At 47.6% G+C, this 13,109-nt stretch overlaps 1 protein-coding gene across 1 annotated transcript in view; it reads left to right on the top strand.

The window, feature by feature from the left end:
• Positions 1-12,620, top strand: part of PTK7 (protein tyrosine kinase 7 (inactive)) — a 55,751-nt gene extending 43,131 nt beyond the window's left edge. Inside the window, exons 15-20 of the mRNA XM_081045199.1 lie at positions 303-458; positions 1,046-1,278; positions 2,293-2,373; positions 10,014-10,165; positions 11,031-11,209; positions 11,645-12,620. Coding sequence (XP_080901325.1) covers positions 303-458; positions 1,046-1,278; positions 2,293-2,373; positions 10,014-10,165; positions 11,031-11,209; positions 11,645-11,805 — 962 coding nt within the window. The 3' untranslated portion in view covers positions 11,806-12,620. The remainder of the gene's footprint in view (positions 1-302; positions 459-1,045; positions 1,279-2,292; positions 2,374-10,013; positions 10,166-11,030; positions 11,210-11,644) is intronic.
• Positions 12,621-13,109: the final 489 nt, after the last annotated feature.

The following is a 13,109-nucleotide window of genomic DNA, read 5'->3' as shown; positions in this document are numbered from 1 at the left end:
GAAAGCAAAAAACCTTATGTTTGGAGGTGTTGAGAGACCGGTCCTTCAGATGAGACTGGGACAGTTTGTTCCATTTCAGAGGTTGCAATCAGCTGTGTCAATTAAGTGGTCATCCTGTAAAGGATACCTGTCACCCTCACTTCTGGTCCCATTGGTTCGTCAGTTGGATGGCTCTTTTGTGTGGCACACTGGGATTAGACACATTTGGTGGAAGTGGGGGATTGGGGGAGAAAACTGAGGTCCCCATGCTGGCCTGAGTATCACATCTCATCTTCACACTCCCCTGTGCCCCTTCTTCCCAGGTGGGCCTTTGCAGAATGGGCAGCCCTCAGCGGAGATTCAAGAGGAAGTGGCCTTGACCAGCTTGGGCTCTGGCCCCGTGGCCACCAACAAACGCCACAGCACAAGTGATAAGATGCACTTCCCGAGGGCCAGCCTGCAGCCCATCACCACACTGGGTATGTTACAACCCTGCTTACCCATAGGCCACCAGTTCTGTCTTGAGGCTAGGTTAGGGCTGATGGCTCTGAAGTCCCCGAAACCTTTGGAGAGCATAGGGGGTATCTAGTCCCCAGCGCTGGTGGTTCACACCCCTCCTCCACAGCTTTGGCATTCCTGTGTTATTGATTTGATGTTTTCTTTAGATTTTTTTTTTAAACTTTAAAGTTAGCTTTGTTCTAGGAGAAAAATGTGAGAAATGAGGGGTTGGTGCTAGTTACATTTTTTTCTGAGCATACATTAAAACATAACCATGAAGACATGTTTGTCATGAGCCACCTAAATTTCTCATGCAGACCACCCTTTGGGACACCCTGAATGTTAATCTCACCCTTTTATTTTACTGCTGCGCACTTGAAGCCCGGGGTGGGAGGAGAAGGGGTTTGCTCAGGGTCCCACAGCAGAACTAGGGTGCGGTCCAGTCCAGGTGTGTGTGGGGGGCAGCAAGGACCCCACTATGTGACAGAGAAAAGCGAGGCGCCTTCCCAAGTCAGGGCTTCCTCTGCCTGGGTGCAGGCAGCTGGCTGACTCCGACCTGTCCCCACAGGGAAAAGTGAGTTTGGGGAGGTGTTCCTGGCGAAGGCGCAGGGCTTGGAGGAGGGGGTGGCAGAGACCCTGGTGCTTGTGAAGAGCCTCCAGAGCCGGGATGAGCAGCAGCAGCTGGACTTCCGGAGGGAGTTCGAAATGTTTGGGAAGCTGAACCATGCCAACGTGGTGCGGCTCCTGGGGCTGTGTCGGGAGGCAGAACCCCACTACATGGTGCTGGAGTATGTGGACCTGGTACGCTGCTGGCAGGGCTCTGGGGGTCGTGGACAGCGCAGTGCCCTAAGGGGGGGGGGTGGAGGGGCCGCCGTGGAAACCTCGTCTCATGTGGGCTTCGCTGACCCTGGCCTGCCTGCTGTTGCCAACCTTGAGATGCTCAGCCTCCTGCCCACCCCTTCACCCCAGCTCTCCCACATCTGCCTTTCCTTGATGGCACCCCGTCTTTGCTGCCTGCCAGCCTTGTGTCTGGGGGTTGGTTCCGAGTTCTTCCCGGCATTACTCTACACACGGCATGGACACTTTCTAGGTCTTCTCCCCTGACTCTGGTTTTTTTTGGCTTGTCATTTTTATTTCTCCCCAGGGCTTATCACTCCTTGAGAATAGACTTATCAGAGCCTAGCTTTCCTTCCTTCCCCTGCATGCCGTACCGTGTGAGGCACCAGTGTTAGCCCGGTCACCGGCCTTCTCTTTCCACCCCACTTGTCAGGCCCAGATTTGCTGCTCACTCTCCATTCCGCTACTGACCTTGGCCTACTCCCCTGGGTCCTCAAACTTCTGCTTATCAAATGCCTCAGCTTGGGGTGGGGGTGGGACAGGAAGGGGAGGAGTAATCCGTAATCTTCTCATTCGAAGTGCTTGTGAGTGCTTTGTATATGCTTCTGCTGCTGGGGTCCTCTCCTGTTTGTTTATGTTTATTAGATAATAAACCTCTGGAGGACAGAGGTCTTGTGGGGGGGCTGTGTTTTCCTCTTCGCTCCCTGGGGGCAGGGGCTTTGGCACCTGCCTGTCTGTGGGCTCCCCTGAGGGTAGATATGACTCTCTTTCTGACTGAGACAGCTTCTAGGAGGCATCTCCTATGTATTTGTTAATTCCCACTGGACTTGCTCCATGGGAGGGGCATCCAGGTGGGGATGGACATTCAGGTCAGGGCTTCTTACCACCTGCCGGGCAATGTGAGCACCTGCTTGGTTTGAGGCTTTGAACAGGATAGCTGGGCTCTGACCTGACAGAGACTCTTGGCTTTTCCCTCAGGGAGACCTCAAACAGTTCCTGAGGATTTCCAAGAGCAAGGATGAAAAATTGAAGTCACAGCCCCTCAGCACTAAGCAGAAGGTGAGGACAGGGAGGGCGAGGTCCCCAAGGGTGGGTTCGGAGCAAGGGCCCTCGTTGTAACAGGTGCCACTGATGGAGTGTTCCCTGGGTTCCAGGCCCTCTGGTAAGTACTTTGCATGTGTTATCTCCGTGATCACAGTAAACCTCTTAATATGTGTCACTATCCCCATTTTGTGGGTGGACAAACTGAGGTTTAAGAGGTTAAGTGACTTGTCCTCGATCACATAGCCCAAAAGAGGCTTTATATTGCCACGTTGCCTTCCTATAGAAGAGCTGCTCTTCCCCCGCGCAGCGGGAGCAGGATTTCAGCTCCCTGCAGGGAACACTGAGGTGGAGGGGCAGCAGGGGACACTTTCCTGGAGGAGCAGCAAGCAGCCTGAGTGACTAGGGGTCTGCAGGGCTGGGTGTGGCCCTGAGTGTGTTTCTTTAGCTTCTGAGTATGGAAGACTCTCCTGTGAATGGGCTGCTGCGTTTCACCCATTGTGGTTTTCACACTTTCACTGTCACTGGTGCTGTAGGCTGTGCAACCTTTCCTTCCTTTTGTCCTCCTGCCTTCTGGGCAGAGGGTTGCTCTGGGCTGGCTGGAGCCGCATGGTAGAGCAGATTGGGTTGAAACAGAAAGGAAAGTTTGCCGACTCCCCGCTGGCCACATGGGATGATACCTACTGCATGCCGCCTCTTCCTGCCCACAGCCTCCTCCCCTACCCTCTGAAATGGTTCCACCTCCTTCCCCGTGACTGGGCACTCTGCTCCCAAGTTGACAGTGAAGTCACTTCATAAACCAATCAAAGCTTCGGGCAGGTAGGCAGACACTGCTAGGGCCCTCCCTGGTGACCATTCCTTGCCTTTTAGGTCACAGACTCTGGGGGCAAGGCAGAAAAGTGTGGCTGGTGGATCAGTTAGGTGTGTGGGACCCTGGCTGCCCCTGATCTCTTCGGAGAAGTGGCTCTGTGCTCTTCAGGCTGCCCTCCTCCTATTACATGTGAATTTACTGAGGCCCAGATAGGGCAAGTAACCTGGCATAAGGTCACCCAGAGCTGGCCTCCTGACACTGAGCCCCTACCTCCATCTCTGGGAAGCTATAGGACGGGACGTGCTACGCCAGCATGGGATGTCAGAACGCCAGAGCTCACAAATTAGGACCTGCGTGGAGCCAGCTCATCTTTACTGAGCCAGCCATGGGCCTAAGGGACCTTGGAGGTGCAAAACTGAAACTGCCAGGCATCCTTGGAGCACTTAGGGTCTAGTGAGGGAGCGAAAGCAAATGAGCATGCACCTGCCATACAGGTGACTTCAGGTGCAACACAGAAAGCGAGTAAGAGACGTAAATTAAGAGACATCGAAGCATTCGCTTCCTCTAGGTAGACAGACAGTCGTGGGTAACAAAGAGGGTTTCCTGGTAGAGAAAGCCATTTGTGTTAAGTTCTCAAGGACAGGAAGTAGTTGAATGGCAGGAAGGGGATGGATTTAGGAGAAGGGAGTCAAGGTAGGTTTCTGTGGCCGGGACAGGGACAGAGGCTGACAGGAAACCAGCTACCTCCGTCACATGAGCTGAGGGACTGTATTTAGCTGAAAGGCATCACCTTTGCTGAAGAGCTCTCCCACTCTTGGTGCCAGAGCATCTCAAATGTGATGGGGAGCATCAATAAGTTGGGTTCCACCCTCTCCCAGGACAATAGCTGCATCAGATGAGAGGGTGTGGGATTGCTTAAAAAAAAAGATTTCTGGACCATACCTCGCTCAGACTAGGGAATCAGGGTATCTGACAGTGAGGTCTGAGAACCTGCGTTTTTCAAGCAACCTTTCCAGCTGATTCCTAAGCTCATTCAAGTTTGAAGAGTCTTTGTATAGGACAGTGGTTTTGAAATGTTTTTGGATTAGGATTCCCATTAAGAAATGCATTTTACATCATGACCCAGCACACACACACACACACACACACACACCTAAAATGAAACTTTCACAGCACTATATTTGGTGCACTTGGTATTTCCTATCCTACCGTGTTTCCCCGAAAATAAAACCTAACCGGAAAATAAGCCCTAGCGTGATTTTTCAGGATGCTCAGAATGTAAAATAAGCCCTACTGTATTTCCCCGAAAATAAGACCGGGTCTTATATTAATTTTTGCTCCAAAAGACGCATTAGGGCTTATTTTATATTACCAGGATCCTCAAAAATCATGCTAGGACTTATTTTCCAGTTAGGTCTTATTTTCGGGGAAACACAGTAGGAGAGGCAGCTGGCCTAGCACAAGGTGCAGCACACAGTAGGTACTCAACAAGTGTTCTTGTCTCGTCTCTGATTGGGTGGTCTCCTTGCACTAGGTAACTCTCTACCATTCCCATTCACTTTTATTCTTATTTGAATTTCAGGAATTTAGAATCAGATTAACCATAACCTTTGAATAATCTGTGACATGCTCTCATAATTGGTCCACACATATGTTTTTACTTATTTAGTTAGTTGTTTTTCAGTGTGCTTTTTGGTCGTATGTGTGTGTGCGCATGCGTGCGTGTGTGTTTTTGGTAAGTTTTTATTTTGATATTTCAAACTGAAAAGAGACTGAGAACAGTTCAAGGAGCTCCTACACACCCTTTATCCAGATTCAGTTGTTTGCATTTTGCCCCATTAGCTTTTTCATTCTCTCTGTAGGTATGCATTTTTCATTATTTTTCATGCATATTAAAATTATTTATTATTCAGTTACAGTTGACATTCAGTATTGTTTTATGTTAGTTTCAGGTACACAGCATAGTGGTTAGACATTTATATCATTTATGCAATGGTTCTCCTGACTAGTGTAATACCTACCTGGCACTATACATAGTTGTTGCGACATTATTGATGAGATTCCCTATGCTTCAGGGAATTCCCTGTATTCCCTGAATATTCCCTGTAACTATTTTGTAACTACCAATTCATGCATTTGTTTTTTTTTTTTGAACTGTCAGAGATAAGTTGGAGACAGACTTTTGACCTTTTATAATCAGATATGTGTACAAATGATATCGGGTCTTGGTTTATATTTCCTTGATCACCAATGATATTGGTTTTTGGCTACATTCTTATCTTCATCCCTCCACGACTGCATTATGTGACGGGCGACTTCTGCCTTATGGATCCTGAGAATGAGTCTATATGCCAGAAGAAACATACAGCTGGCCTGTAACTTGTTAAATAATCTTCTACATGTCACAGGGATCTCTTTGCATTTCTGTTTGCTTTGGTTTTATATACAAGGAAATGCTACAGTTTCCATGTGTCCCTTGGTGGTTGCTCCTAAGGTTTGGATAAGGCAACAGAGACAAAGGGGACATAGATCTTTTTTTTCCCTCATGCCCTTAAGAAAGCAGTCTTAGTTATAAAAGCCAAAAAGTGGAGACAACCCAAAAGTCCATCAACGGATGAATGAATAAGCAAAATGTGCTACATGCATATAGTGGAGTATTATTCAGCCATAAAAAGGAATGAAATTCTATACATGCTACAACATGCATGATCCTTGAAAGCGTTATGCTAATTGAAATAAGTTAGACACAAAAGGACAAATATTGTATAATTTCACTATATGAGGTACCTTGAACAACCAAATTCATAGAGAGAGAAAACAAAAGAGGTTACCAGCAGCTGTGAGGGGAGAGAATTATTATTTAATGCATATAGTGCTTCTGTTTGGAATGATGGAAAAGTTCTGGAAATGGATATTGGTGGTTGCTCAGCATTGTGAATGTACTTAATGCCCGTGAATTGCACTCTTAAAAATGGTTAAAATGATAAATTTTATGTTATGTGTATTTTACCATAATTTTACACCTCCCTCAAAAAACAGGAAGAAAAAAAGAGGAACTACTAGAAGAGTAAAGGCCAAAGATCAAAATAAGAGTTAAGAATTTAGAAAATATGTATTTTTATTTTACATTTTTGGATAGGGAATACAATATCTGATTCAAAAGCCAGAATGATGTAAAAAGATACACAGGGAAGAGCCTGACCCTTGGTCCTTTCTCCTGTCATGCCCTTTCCACCAGCCGCTCCCATTCCCACCTGCCCATCAGAGACCAGTGTGACTGCTTTCTGTATTCTTCCAATGCTTCTGTAGCAAACAGAAGCAACTACAAGTAGATAGTCTCATCTTTCCCTCTTTCTTACACGAAAGGTAACATACTCGGTTCATTGTTTGGCATCTTGCCTTATATGTGAGTCTTGAGGAGTGAATGAAATATTTTAAATGCAAACTCAAAACTGATGATTTCACACATTTATAGACGAAAAGGACACAAGCATATTTTCTTTATCCAAGTTGCACTTTTTAATAAGTGCAGAGAAGTTCACTTTTTACTTTGTTAACAAAAGTTAAAAAAATAGAGAGAGAAAAGAAATTTTAACTTCAAGAAGCATTAAGGATGGCTGACTAGGCCTGGGAGAGAAGTTTACAATGTGCAAAGCCCCTTTCAAAGCAGCCTTAGTTCCATAGGCAGCTAAGAGATTACCACCTTGTAAAAAGAAAGGAAGAGATGAAACCTCCCCACCTTTGAGTTATCTGTCCCAGAAAAGGGAACACTTGGGGTGGGGGTGGTCTCTAGATGACCACTACTGTCTGGTTTCAAGGGCAAGGCTCTGTTCTTTTTAATTTAAGAAATTCACTGGGCATCCCAGGAGACTGTGTGTTGAACTCCATGAATCGTTATATCCCTGGGTCTCCTTCTCTTCTCCCGACCTTTCCTCACAAAAGATAGACAAAACAAGCAAAACCTAGCCCATCATCTTCCCAAACTATTTTGGTCACAACAACTTTGGCCATTAAAATCGAGAGAAAGAGAGAAAGAGAAAGACACCAGAAAACCAACTGCTGCCTTTTAAGGTTCTATTTGAAAACCAACAAACAACAAAAAAACCCTTTCTGTTTCCTCAAGATAAATCCAAAATTGAGAATTGTGACAATGGTAGTGATTATATGTTAAGGTAGGTAACATATATTAAAATAATCTGGTTCCAACCTTTAAAAAAATCTTAGCCACTTAAGCATTGCATTCATTCAAGTCATTCATGTATTCAATGCTTTTTATTCAAGTACCTTTTCGAGCATCTTTTATATGCCAGAAATGGGGACACAACAGTGACCAAGGCAGCAAATAAATTCCCTGTGTTCATGGAATCAGCTTTCTGGCTGGAGAGACAGACCACAAAGAAGTAAACAAATAGACACATATATTTAGGCAGTGACAAGAGCTGTGGAATAACAAAATAAAGCAGGATAACAGGATGGGGAAGGAGGAAGGAGGAAGCTCTCTTAGATATGACGGGGAGGAAAGGCCCCTGTGAGGAGGTGACCAACTCCACAAAAGGGAGAGGGCCGGTCCCTGGAGATTGTGAGCAAGGGAAATGAACCTGGGAGAGAATGGCAGAGGACAGACAGGCTGGACCAGGCTGAGGGGAGACTGAGGAGGGGAAAAGGTCAGAGAAGCATGAAGGGGATAGACAAGTGTGGTCTAGGTTAGGTTAGGGATCAGCAAACTGTGACCCAGAGGCCAAATCTGGCCTGCTGCTTGTTTTGGATGGCCGGTGAGCTGAGATTGAGTTGTACATTTCTATTTTTTTAATTTTTCTTCCCTCCCCCACCCCCAACTTGGGTTGAAGCCGTTGTTTCTCAGTCTAGTTGTGTAGGACGCAGCTCTCTGGCCCATGCTGGTATTATGAGCCTTGTGCCCCCCCGCCCCCCCCCCCCCCCCCCCCCCCCCCCCGCTGTGGCAGTCGGTCACCAGCGGGCAGCTCACAGCAGCTCACGCTATCTTCCGGTGGCTCACTGCAGCCCAGCTCCAGGTCGAGCCGTTGTTCACCATCTTAACGGTAGAGGGCGCAGCTCACTGTCCCATGTGGGAATCGAACCAGTGACCTCGGCGTTAGGAGCATGGCGCTCCAACCACCTGAGCCACCGGGTTGTACATTTTTAAATAGTTGGTAAAAAAAAATTAAAAGAAGAATTTATGACAAGTTTCCCCATAAAAAGTCATGACATTCAAATTTCAGCATATTTACTCTTTTTTTTTTTCTGGTTGCTTTCGTGCTACAATGGCAGAGTTGAGTAGTCGTGATTGAAATCAGAGGGCCATGGATCTCTACAAGCACTCTCCTGGTGTTCCAATTTTATGTGTTTGGCGTGGAACACTTTCTCCCTGGTGGTGGCAGTCTTCTGCTGGTACAATTCTTGTCTCCCTTCTAGACTGCCCTCTTACTGGGAGCCCTGCCTTGCCATTCCTGTTATATTCCACCAGCACCCAGCTGTGTGTGGGGTACAGTAGATACTCAATTAATATTCAGTTCATTGATATATACTTTAAAAGTATTAATATAACTTAGTTATCACTACACTTAAGGTATTCTATATAATAATACATTCATGTGTCTCTAAAATTTAAAAGGGTATCAGTGAAAAATATCCCTAACTTTCTTACACTTTTCTTACACTTACAATATAATAGTTTGGCATTATTTTGGAGAGCCAGCAATACTCATCATAGTCCAGACCCACAACTAGATATCTTAAGGAAACTCATACATGTGTATACCCATAAGAACAGTCATAGCAGCATTGTTCTTAATAGCCTCAAAATGGGGGGAAAAAAATCAAAACCCAAATATGCATTGGCATTAGAATGACTAAATTGTGGTATATCCAGGATGAAAAAGAACTCTGTATAATGGTAGCTCCCCCAAAACGGATGACTCTCGCCATGCTGAGTAAAAAAATCAGGCACAAAAGAGTATACATTTTGTATGCTTCCAACCATATCGGGTTCCAAAACCGAATCATATTGTTTGAGAACATGTGTAAGTTGTAAAAGTAGAAAGAACAGCCAAGAAATTATTATCATAAAGTGAGAATAGTGATTACCTCTGAACGGGAGAATGTATGATGAGAAAGGAGCCCTTAGGGGTTTCTGTGGTGCTAGCATTGTTGGTTTTGTTTTTTTAACTAGAGACCATTACCTGGGTGTGAGCTTTATAATCATTTGTGAAAGTATACATACAGTTGATATTTCCTATATGTAGTTCACAATGTAAAAAACGTAAAGAAAAAATTTCCCTACCTTTCCCTTCTCTTTCCCCCAGATGCCCCTCTTTGGAGGCAACCACTGTGTGTGTGTGTGTGTGTGTGTGTGTGTGTGTGTGTACACAACACACACATCATATATATATATGTATATACTTGTGTGTGTTTCTTGTTTTTTTAATATACAACTTATAGAAAATATGTCACTTTGAAGTAAAAAGGGAAAGGAACAACCCATAAAGATGTAAGCTATGGTTACTGGCCAGTTATTTTTCACTCAGCAAGTGGTTACTACCATACGTTCTCCCTGCCCCATGTACCGCTCACTTATCTAGAATCTGCTGTGTGTCCGAGTGTTTCCATAAGCTTAATTTCATTTAATTCTGTTTTTCTAACAACCCAAGTGAGGCAGGCACTGTCATCATCACCATTTTACAGGACAGGAAACTGAGGCTCTTGTGCCTTTGCTTTGGGGCTTCCTAAGCGTCACACCGATGGCATTGAGACCTCACCAAGGGTTGTGTTGGAGGTTGTCACGTTGCTGCCCCTGACGTGGGCGCTCTGACAAGCCCCTTTCTCATTCCAGGTGGCCCTTTGCACCCAGGTGGCCCTGGGCATGGAGCATCTGTCCAACAGCCGCTTTGTGCACAAGGACCTGGCCGCTCGCAACTGCCTGGTCAGCGCCCAGAGACAGGTGAAGGTGTCGGCCCTGGGGCTCAGCAAGGACGTGTACAACAGGTAGAAGGACATGGGTGGGGCGGGGCAAAGGGCAGAGGACAGATGTAGTCTGGGGGGTGTGGGAAGGGCTCATGTCTGCTTAATCCAAAGCGAGAGATGGTCCAGGAAGGGGCAGAGCCTTCTCATCCCCTCCAGAGGTGTGGCAGGCGTCCCAGCCAGTGGGCCACACGTCCCTGACATTTTCACATTTTCTCTAGTGATAAAAAATGATAAATCCTTTCTAATAACTAGTCAAATTTTATAACAGTTTATGTATAATTAAACTATTCATATGTTCCCTCTATACCTTCCTGAATTCAGTAATTATTATTTTGCAGTAATTATTATTTTGAAGTCTATGATTTAAAGCTCAGCACCCATAGCCAAAGATTTGCTCTGGAATGCCTACACACACTGCATACTGCCTCCAAAAACTTCCCCTCAAGTCACCCCAGTTCTGAGTCACCCCAGTTCCTCTGACTATTGCTTTAGTCATGATTGATTTATCACTAGTAAAGCTTTTGAAAGTTTCTTTCCATGTAACGTGTTCTCCTTTTTCACCTTTTTTAAAACCAATACTGGAAGTGTGTGTGAGTATTAGCTTTTTTATTTACATGAGCATCTAGGCAAAGTTTGATTCTTAACAGAATTTGTAACCATCAAACCCCACACGACGCCTCCACATTTCATCCACTCTACCTCCGTGCTCAGCATAAATGCTGCCGATTTCTCCGAGTGCCCTGATGTAGAAACGTTGGGTTACGTAGAGCTTGGGTGTGAGACCCAGATCGAGCCTGAGAGTGGGATCCCAGGCCCTGTTCCTCCCCCACTGTGTGAGCCACAGGGGCTCCACCCCAACCCCCCCGTGTATGGTTTTCTTCTGCAGTGAGTACTACCACTTCCGCCAGGCTTGGGTCCCGCTGCGCTGGATGTCCCCTGAGGCCATCCTGGAAGGTGACTTCTCCACCAAGTCTGATGTCTGGGCTTTTGGTGTGCTGATGTGGGAAGTGTTCACCCACGGAGACATGCCCCACGGTGGGCAGGCCGACGATGAAGTGCTGGCAGGTAGGCAGTTGTGTTTCCAGATGTTCTCCAGGTGGAGCGTTTGCTTAATGTCCTGGGGCTGGCTCAGCCTTCCTTCCTTCTCGGGGCTGCTATTAGCAGGTACAAAGATATGACCACTCCAGTTGTTGAAATACTGAAATGCTTTCATGCTGGTTGGTAAATAGTCCTTGCCCCCATGCATTGGCTATCTTCTGCGCTGTGTGGACGGACCCTGCCCCAACCAGGCCGAGAGAGCTGGGGCCAGGGGAGTTAACCAGTTTGGTTGTAAGATACCTCCAGTATACCCACTCCTTGAGTTAGCGCCCACCCACCACTGGCCTGTCACCCCACCGCGAGTCGCCCTCCCATGGCGGTTTATGGGAACTGTAGGCTCCACAGACAATGGACAGGTGGTTACAAGTTTTAACTAACACTCCTCCCGCCACCTTCCTGCAGACTTGCAGGCTGGGAAGGCCAAACTCCCACAGCCTGAGGGCTGCCCTTCCAAGCTGTACCGGCTGATGCAACGTTGCTGGGCCGTCAGCCCCAAGGACCGACCCTCCTTCAGTGAGATCGCCAACACCCTGGGAGACAGCCCCGCGGAGAGCAAGCCGTGAGGAGGGAACCCAGGCAGCCTGTGCGTCAGGATGGCGTGGGCCGGGGAGGGCGTCCTGAAGGGTGCCCGCAGCATGATGGGCCCTGTCCTCCTTGGCCCTAGGGGCCCCACCCTGGCACCACAGGCGCTGCTGAGGTCTGGGCAGGGCCTGGGCTTTCCTCCCCTTCCTCACTCTCGGCCCTCTGGGAGGCCGATGGGGACCCAGACGGGGTGACTAGAGCTTCGGGCTGGGCAGCTTTCTCTGCCACCCTCCCCCCATCAGGGACATGTGGATGCCTCAGGTAACCCTAGTTCCTGGCCTGGGCTTCCTCCCCGTGACCAGGTCCAGTTCTGCCACTCATCTGCCCACTTTGCCCAGGGAGGGCTAGGCTGACGATGAGCTGGGTTTGAGGTGTTTCTCAATATACTCAACTCCTGGGTAGTTCTGGCCCACGAGGCCCACGTCAGGGTCTGTGCCGGGATCACGGAGGACAGCCAGTGAGTCCTCCCTGCATGGACTTGTGCACCTGACCCAGACCCATGCTCCTCCCCACCCTTCTCCCCTTTCCTCATCCTAAGTGCCTGGCAGATGAAGGAGTTTTCAGGAGCTTTTGACACTATATAACCCGCCCTTTTTGTATGCACCTTGGGCGGCTTTTGTATGTATTTGCAGCGTGGGGTGGGTGGGCTTGGGAGGGAGTGGTGGGCCCTGGAGGAGATGGGGAGGGGGGCCACCCCTGCCTCACACCTTTATTGTTGTTGTTATTTGTTTGTTTGTTTTGGTTTTGTTTTTTTTTTTTTACACTCGCTGCTCTCAATAAAGAAGCCTTTTTTACAACTCGGTTCTGACTGTTAATTCCCTGCCATTGTCCTTGAATCATGTCCTGTCTTCCCTCACATATCAGAAGGGGCCATGTGCCTTCACTGAGTCTGGTGGGGCTGAGACAGGGATAACTGGCAGATGCGGGTCCTTCTCTCTGGTTCGGGAGGCAGCGAGAATGTGGGCTCAGGAGGCAAGGCCACCTCTTGTCTGCAGGACCCTGTGTGGCTTCTGACTGCCAGCTACTTACTGCTGCCTAGCCTCGTCCTGGCGCTCAGGTGGGGAGAGTGGAAGTGTGAGGTGGGACAAGTTAGAGTAGGACAGCAGGAGTAATGACAGATTCAGATCTCTGAATCCCTTTAAGACTTGAGGTAGATGGAGTGGATAATATCGAGCAAAGGCATGACGCTAGTGCCTCGTTGCTCCCGGGCCCTCAGCTGGTTTGATTCGTGCCTCTCAGTTACCTAGACTTTGTGGCGTCAGTTATATTCTACCGTATTCCCGTA

The sequence above is a fragment of the Rhinolophus hipposideros genome (assembly GCF_964194185.1).
Source record: "Rhinolophus hipposideros genome assembly, chromosome: 3".
NCBI classification, from domain to species: Eukaryota; Metazoa; Chordata; class Mammalia; order Chiroptera; family Rhinolophidae; genus Rhinolophus; species Rhinolophus hipposideros.
The sequence above is the reverse complement of the archived record's forward strand: the minus strand, read 5'-3'. Positions and strand labels throughout refer to the sequence as shown.